Genomic DNA, 8677 nt, shown 5'->3' on the forward strand with positions numbered 1-8677 from the left:
AAATCAATGTGTATGTGTTCAAACCGAACTGTTGGAACTTTGATTTTGAGAATTGGCGATTTTGTATGCCTTTGTATTTTTACTTTCTGGCATTGCAAACATGATTTTGTCCAAATACGAATTTGTTTCGACATATGAGGCAATTTTGTTTTTATTAAATGAATGGTTGCTTGTATGCCAGGGTGAGATAAACCATGAAAGTGGTTTATTCATGTAAGTATAGCGACCTGATTGTTTTCCGCTCTCTCGTATTGAATCAAACAATATGTTAAATTCGGGGCAGTTTGGCTTCAGAAGGAAAAAATCAAGTTTTGAACGACGAGTGCCGTTGCGAGATTGTTTTGAAGCCAACAATTATTTACAAGCCGTATTTTACGATCTAACGAAGGCGTTTGACTGCGTGTCTCATGACTTACTTATTAACAAACTAAGTAATTTAATATAAAGGCGGATAAGGTACGCTTATAGAGTCGTACTTGACTGATAGACTTCAATTTACCAATCGTACATGGTGTCCCCCAGGGCTCAGTGCTGGGTCCACTTCTATTTTTAATTTTCGTCAAAGACCTGCTCAAAATCATTCCGAGGGATTCAAGTATGATTCTCTTTGCTGATGATACAGTAGCCACGGTTTGCGCGAATGATGCCGATACATTGCGCGATCATCACGAACTGGTTTCAAAAAAATAGACTCAGTATGAACGAGAGGCCAAGAGGCAAGCCTTAAATTTTTCCCTTAGACGTCTAGATACTTGCACGGCGCCTGTTAAATATCTGGGAATCTACCTTGACTCGGGCCTTACATGGGAATCACATGTTTCACATTTAATAAAAAAACTGAATACCGCGAATTTTTGCAATTCGCACATTACGTGACTTGGCCCCTTTCCATGTACTGTTTGGTATATATTATGGTTATTTCTTTAGTCATGCCACCTACTCCTTATTAGCTTGGGGTCATTCTGCCCATACTAATCGAATTTTTACAGCGCAGAGAAGATGCGTCAGAGTGATGGCAAACTTGGGATTCCAGGATTGCTGCAGAGTTAAAATGATTAAATTTGGACTGTTAACAATTCCATGCCTTTACATCTTCCACTGCCTTCTCTACATTAAAAATAACATTACCCAATATAAAACGGTTAGTTCTGGCCATAACTATAATACGCGGGCGAATTACTAACTATTTTCGAACGGCGAGGGCGAGGGACGGTGTTAATTACGTGGGCATACAATTTTATAATGTCTTGCCAGATCGTGTCGTTTTAGAGACGAATTTGTTTAAACGTAAAATTAGGAATTATTTGAGAGAAAGCCTTCTATAGCGTGGAGGAATTTCTAAGTAATAACTTTGACGTGTGTCGCCCCTCGTATTTTGATTTTTGTTTCGTGATTTTGCTGTAGTTTCTATATAATTATACATGTGTCTGACTTGCGTCAATAAAGTATTATTATTATTATTATTGTAGTCACCTACACCTCTTTCCGCTTCCTGGCCATGAGTATGAAACGAGAAATAATAAATTATTTGTTTTTAAGCATCATTCCACAGTGAAGTGTTTTGTTAAATTATATAATAAACTGCCTACCTCCATTAATGCAGCAACTAAATATGAAAGTTTTAAAGAGGAGTTAAGGTTTTTTTAATAAATAAGGCGTATTACTCGCTATAGGAATACAAGGAGGTCTCACATGTTTGTAATATTTTATAGTTGTTTGTTAAGATGATGGACTGCTGGTTGAAATAAATTATTATTATTTAGATTAGAGTTGAGAAGTGAGATCTTTGATCAAGAGAAGCCCGCTGCAAAAATGAGATTTGAAACACTTTGTAATTTCAATTAACTATTGTATTAATTGGAGAAGGCGGTAAGAAGAGCATATCGACAAAAACCCGAGGGTCGTTATAAGTATGGTATCATCAGCATATTTATGCGTTTGAACAGTTACTCTTTATTCTCCTTTTTTGGAACATTCTCTTCTGTAAGAACAATCAAATTAGTTCTATCATACAGAATGAAGATGGTGGCTTCGTATATTTTTAAGAACACACTTTTCAAAGACTGGTCACGTCAAGGAATATAGCTGAATTAATACCGCTTGCATACCTCGATAATGTATTAAATAAGATTGGGTAAGCTTGTGTCGTGAGGATGATATTCTTGTTCTTCCACTTGTTTTCATACACAACGTAGGATATTAAGCAGGTTGAATTTGATGATGTTTCTACTTTCTTTTAGAATCTAATTCGCTACTTCAAGTGCATCGAGCTAAATTAGGAAAAGATCCCTGGAAACCCAAGGACTATATAGGATGGACAGTTTTTGTTGGAATAATATATACTTATCAGGAATCATAGTGGACCAAGAACGTCCATAAACATAATGTATTTTTTTTCCTCTAGAGATGGGGTTACTTTGAGTGCTCCTATATTTAATATATTAGCGGTAAGGAGAGCACATCGACAGAAATCCGAGGGTCGTTATAAGTATGGTATCATCAGCATATTTATGCGTTTGAACAGTTACTCTTTATTCTCCTTTTTTGGAACATTCTCTTCTGTAAGAACAATCAAATTAGTTTTATCATACAGAATGGAGATGGTGGCTTCGTATATTTTTAAGAACACACTTTTCAAAGACTGGTTACGTCAAGGAATATAGCTGAATTAATACCGCTTGCATACCTCGATAATGTATTAAATAAGATTCGGTAAACTTGTGTCGTGAGGATGATATTCTTGTTCATCCACTTCTTCCCATACACAACGCAGAATATTAAGCAGGTTGAATTTGATGGTGTTTCAACTTTCTTTTAGAATCTAATTCGCTGCTTCAAGTGCATCAAACTAAATTAAGAAAAAATCCCTGGAAATCCAAGGACTATATAGGATGGACAGTTTTTGTTGGAATAATATATACTCATTAAGAATAATAGTGGACCAAGAACGTTCATAAACATAATTCATTTTGTCTTCCTCTAGAAATGTTACTTTGAGTGCTCCTATATTTAATATATTAGCGGTAAGAAGAGCACATCGACAGAAATCCAAGGGTCGTTATAAGTATGGTATCATCAGCATATTTATGCGTTTGAACAGTTACTCTTTATTCTCCTTTTTTTGAAACATTCTCTTCTGTAAGAACAATCAAATTAGTTCTATCATACAGAATGAAGATGGTGGCTTCGTATATTTTTAAGAACACACTTTTCAAAGAGTAGTCAAGTCAAGGAATACAGCTGAATTAATACCGCTTGCATACCTTGATAAGGTATTAAATAAGATTCGGTAAGCTTGTGTTGTGAGGATGATATTCTTGTTCTTCCACTTTTTCTCATACACAACATAGAATATTAAGCAGGTTGAATTTGATGGTGTTTCTTTTAGAAGCAAATTCGGTACTTCAAGTGCATCGAGCTAAATTAAGAAAAGATCCCTGGAAATCCAAGGACTATATAGGATGGACAGTTTTTGTTGGAATAATAAGAACCATAGTGGACCAAGAATGTTCATAAACATAATTCATTTTTTGTTCCTCTAGAGATGGGGTTATTTTGAGTGCTCCTATATTTAATATATTTATTTTATTCAATTAAAATTATTTTACATTTTTTCAAAAGTTTCTTCATAACCACAACTAACACACTTATGAGTATAATTATCTTCCTCTTCATTATAAGTTTCTTCCCCAAATTCATGAGTGTGTGAAGCAGAGGTAGTTTTATCATACAAGCTGCTTCTAACATTCATTCTTAATTCTTTCATTTGCTTCTGGTACTTTTTAGTTTTAGCCATAACCTTTTTCTCTTCCCGTTTTTCAATCTCCTCTTGTAACTTCTCTTCACTCTCCCATATTTCCAATGCTCTTTTCTCAACCTGAACCTGCAGGTAAAGTTTCATCTCGCCCCACCGCGAATTGTGTGGGTTCTTCTTTGAAATAAATTTAAGTGGTGTACCACGTTTTGTAAAATCACAATCTTTGAGTAGATAAGAAGACATAGCTTCACTTTTTGTGATAAGTTTATGTTCTTCTGGATCTTTACATTCATCGCATACTTTTAAATCGAATGTTTCGAATAGCCAAGATTTGGCGAAAATTTTTTGGCATTTTTCGCATGTTGGGCGGTCTGGTTCGATTATTACAGGATTATCTTCTACTAATTTAACAGGTTCTGGTTCTTTTTCGGGGTGTTCTTCTAGCAAAAACCCACCACCTGTATCTTTGTATTTAACAGCACCAATTGAAATTGTTGTTTTATCTATTGAAACCACTTCTCTAAAATTGATAAGAAAATATTTGGTTTTTATTTGGTATTAAAGAATTTAACTTACTGTTTTGCATAGGGGTGAGTTGTTAGCCTACTCTTTTTTAATAAAAGTGCTTTTTCACGATTCTTTTTGATTCTTTGTTTTTGTTGCTCTGTTAGCTCCTCTTCAGTTAAATCATCCGATTTTTCCATAATTTGGAATGTTTTTAGATCTTAAAGCGGGATTGCTAGAAATTTAACGGAAATTTTAACCTAAAATTAACCGGTTTGTTTACAAACATAGTATAAGTTTTGTACTTTCAATCATAGATGGCAGGATATGCTTTATAATATAAACTTTATGCCTAAGATTGGTAAAAACTTTTAGTTCAATAAAAAATATTGTTCAAACGCACGGCTAAATCTGAAACTTTCTAAAATAACAGTCTTACTTTATGCCTATATAAATATACATATATAGTGATTAAAATGTATTAATTTTATACTAATTTCATATTTAATTAAGTTTGTTATTAAAGAATTTAATAAATTAATTCAATGGAAATAAACCTGTAAACATCAAACACCGTAACTGTTTAAGGCATGCATTTACACGAAATTATTTTAATGAACACACATGTTTCGATGAATATATCCAATTTTAAACGTATTATATTACAGTGAGTGAACGTAATTTTATCTATATTGTTGAAATAAATAGATGGGAGGATGTAATGATCCGCTAATGATTCCGAATAATCAGTTTATTCGGGTTGAGCTTAAATTACTTGATGATAATTAAAGTAATTAAGTTAAACAAGTATAAAAACATTTTAATCAATTTTTTTCCTCGAAGACTGCGATATTTTTTTTATGGCGTAGAATGTTGAGCTGATTCTGAAACTGTCTTCAGTTTTTCTCCATCACGTCCAGTTTTCGAAATATCACCAAAAATGTGAAAAAAAAAACATAGTAACAATTCATGTTAATTTGATGACTTACATTTCTATGTTTTTCAGGTAGTTGCTGTGGTTACTGGCTTACATGGCGGTTTTGCAAAATATTGCTGGTTTCTTTGCTTGTGGGATAGCCGAGCGAGAGAGCAGCAGTATGTGCGCAAATACTGGCTTTCTAGAGAATGTTACGATACTGGTGCTTTCAATGTCTTAAACAAGCCTCTAGTGAGGCCAGAATCTGTATTATTTCCTCCACTACACATCAATGAAAAACTTTGTGAAAACGTTGAATCCAGAATGTCCAGCATTTAAATATCTTACCGAGCTCTTTCCACAACTATCGTACGCTAAACTAAAAGAAGGCATATTTGTTGGCCCTCAAATGAGAAAATTAATAACGAATTTATTTCAACATTAACAACAAAAGAAGCAACGGCGTGGATTAGCTTCAAACTGCCAAGCCATGGATTTTTAGGAAACCATAATAGTATAATATTACAACTTATTGCGTAATTACCATGCAAATATGTCGCTTAAAATACTTAGATTTTTTTCCAAGCAATTTTGGAGCAGAAAGTGACGAACAAGGAGGTATCATTTAATGACATTGGAAAGACGTGCTCAAGGTTATTGGGACGCAGGGATTATATCTGGAGTGTCATCACAAAAACCGATCCAAAAACACACAAAAAATTGTTGAAAACTAATCATAACTCCGCACTATACCAATAATAAGTAAAATGCTGTATATTAAACATAAAAATTAATTCCATAAAAGTTCCAGAAAACTGTCATATAAACCTGTGATATAATCTATAATATAAACCTAGACTGTATAATCAAAAAGACAAAAAAAGTTTGGCCAAAACCAAATCCTCATGACCAATTAATACAATGAATACAAAATGAAATTTTGCACGATTCTGCCATGGTGTCTAATGCTTCGATATTTAGAGAATTAAATATTCCTCAGCAGTGTTTCCCAACCTTTTTCATCTTTCATCTTAGTTGTTACTTACAGCTAAGAAAAAATAAAATGTTATAGATTTTCTTTTTATTTTCCATGTTATACAAGACAATTTTAATTCATACCTAAAAACACAAACTTTAATAGAATAATAGATACAAGAAAATCAAAACTCAAAATTGACACAACACTCTTAATGAGATACTTGCGCTTGTTTGCCAAAACACAGAAATTCAAAGTTAGGCTCAATGTCTGACAGTTTCAGTCTTAAATCAGGTTCTGCATATAATCTGTTTCTGTATTTATCTTACAAGTAAGTATATGTGGAAAATCCTTTCTCACATAGATATGTTGTGCAAAAAGATAATAAAACTTTGATAGATTTTTCTGACAAAATAGCGTAAAAATTGATTTTAAGGAGTAAAGTTTTTCCTTTTGCAGTAAAGTTAGAAAGATCTCCAAGTTTAGATCTTTTTGGAAAGGACTACATATCCAATTACTGTACATACTGGACTAATTATCTTCTTTACCAGTGCCACAAAATCAGAAAATTTTCCTATCATTGATTTTGCACCATCTGTGCACTCACCCACACAATAAGACCAGTTTATTCCATTTTTTTTCAAAATAACCATATCCAATATTGCTTCTCAACAAGGTTATTTAGGTCAATGGCGGGTTATCGATAACACACAGGTCAAAGGTCACACGCTGTGTAAATAAGTTCTGAATCTTCAAACGAAACTACAACCAAAAGTTGTAAATCTCCAAGCGAAATCAAGATGAATAGTAAGTTTTTTCATTGAAGTAATAAATTCTCTACATAATCTCGTCTTTTAGAACAAATCGTACAAGAAATTAAAATTAAGCAAACAGAGATGAGTAGTAACTTTTTTTTCATTGAAATAATTGATTCTCTACATAATCTTTTGTTTTATAACAAGAAGAAGAAGAAGAAAAAAGTTGGGATACTAGGAATGTTGTACCATTCCCAGTACCCCAGGTGTGTTGGAGATGTTTGCAGCCTGATCATTGGCAAAAGCGATGTCCAATGCCAAGGATAAAGTGTTGTTCCAAGTGGCCAGCACTCAGAACAACAACGAGAAACTGTTTGAATTGTAAAAGCCGGCGGCCAACTACTAATTGTATAAAGTATAAATAAAAAAAATATTGTAGAAGCTGGCGGTGAGAAATTTTTCATAACCTTATCAATTAACATATTAAATTTTATAAATATCAATTAAATGCAGCGTGTGACCTTTGACCTGTGTGTTATCGATAACCCCGCCATTGACCTAAGTGTTGACCTCTGCTAGATAAACGTTGTGACGTCAGAGTTACAAGTAAAATCAGGTAAGTTCTTCTTTTTCAGGGTAGCTCTTCAGCAGCTAAGGGTACCAACTACAAGAACTACCCTTCTGACGAGCATCCAGTATGCCATCGAGAATTTTCGGTCCCAGAAGAATTTTTAATTTCATGTCCATATAGCTACAGAAGCACACTATGCAAAATAAAAAATATACTGAACATGAACCCTTACTATGTTTTTTAATTTACGATTTTCCACATTTTTTGGGGATATTTCGAAAACGGACGTGATGGAGAAAAACTAAGGACAGTTTCATGGTCTTCGAGATTTTTCTTGTAAATTGATCTCCAAGTTTAGATCTTTTTGGAAAGGACTACATATCCAATTACTGTACATACTGGATTAATTATCTTCTTTACCCGTGCCATAAAACCAGAAAATTTTCCTGTCATTGATTTTGCACCATCTTGTCACTCACCCACACAATAAGACCAGTTTAACTATATTAACCCTAGGATGCATAACATGTGTCTGAAAGACACATTCTTTTCTTTATTTTGAAATGGTGTATACTAATTTCTTGCCCTATTAAGAGTGCTTCTGGACAACCTTTGAGCATTGAAATTTTATTGTTCATGGAACAATGGAGATTTGTTACGTCAGCCACACAGCACCGGCGTCGCTCGGTCACCCCCGTAGAAGTCCGCTCCTATTGGCTCTAGATTCTTCGAGGACTCGGACGAAAAGAACGATGGGGATTCTATGGGACAGGTATTAAAGGGGTTGATTTGACTCAGCAAGTCAGTCACCGTCACGACTTGTAAATTGTACATTGTGCAACCACGATGATTGAAAATACGACAAAAAATAGAGTGTTTTCTATCTTTCGTAAGTTTCAGATTCATGTATACTCAAAGTAATTCTTCAAAAATGTGCATATATTATTTGTAGATATTGATGAAAATGGCATCGTGCAACAGAAAGAGAAGCGTTCGAGTAGGCCACCCCGATTTTGAAGACGTTCTGTTACAATGGTACAACGAAGTTGACGCAGATAATGTTTCAGTTACAAGTTAAACTTCTGAGCCAGATGCTGAATATGTGCCGCCACCTGAAGCTGAGGAGGACTCATACTAGTCGGATATTTTATCAGACACTGAATCAAGCGATATTGAACTTAACGCCCAAAACAGCTTT

At 34.1% G+C, this 8677-nt stretch overlaps 1 protein-coding gene and 1 long non-coding RNA gene across 3 annotated transcripts; one reads left to right on the forward strand and one right to left on the reverse strand.

The window, feature by feature from the left end:
• Positions 1-3570: 3570 nt before the first annotated feature.
• LOC111429338 (DNA repair protein complementing XP-A cells homolog Xpac) lies at positions 3571-6760 on the reverse strand. Of its 2 annotated transcripts, XM_071198556.1 has the most exons (4): positions 6681-6760; positions 5251-6296; positions 4334-4496; positions 3571-4277 (listed from the first exon to the last, which is right to left on the reverse strand). In XM_071198556.1, exons 3-4 carry the CDS (start codon positions 4459-4461, stop codon positions 3605-3607), a joined length of 801 nt encoding a protein of 266 aa, XP_071054657.1. In that variant the 5' UTR covers positions 4462-4496; positions 5251-6296; positions 6681-6760; the 3' UTR covers positions 3571-3604. The 2 variants fall into 2 exon arrangements, with proteins under 2 accessions (XP_071054657.1, XP_022920986.2); XM_023065218.2 differs by lacking the exons at positions 5251-6296; positions 6681-6760 and having other exon boundaries at positions 4334-4575.
• Positions 6761-6859: 99 nt separating this feature from the next.
• On the forward strand, positions 6860-7349 carry LOC139431001 (uncharacterized). Its single transcript, XR_011641357.1, has 2 exons — positions 6860-6960; positions 7012-7349. It is a non-coding gene; the product is annotated as an uncharacterized lncRNA (long non-coding RNA).
• The last annotated feature ends 1328 nt before the right edge of the window (positions 7350-8677 follow it).

Source organism: Onthophagus taurus, chromosome 8, assembly GCF_036711975.1.
Source record: "Onthophagus taurus isolate NC chromosome 8, IU_Otau_3.0, whole genome shotgun sequence".
NCBI lineage: Eukaryota > Metazoa > Arthropoda > Insecta > Coleoptera > Scarabaeidae > Onthophagus > Onthophagus taurus.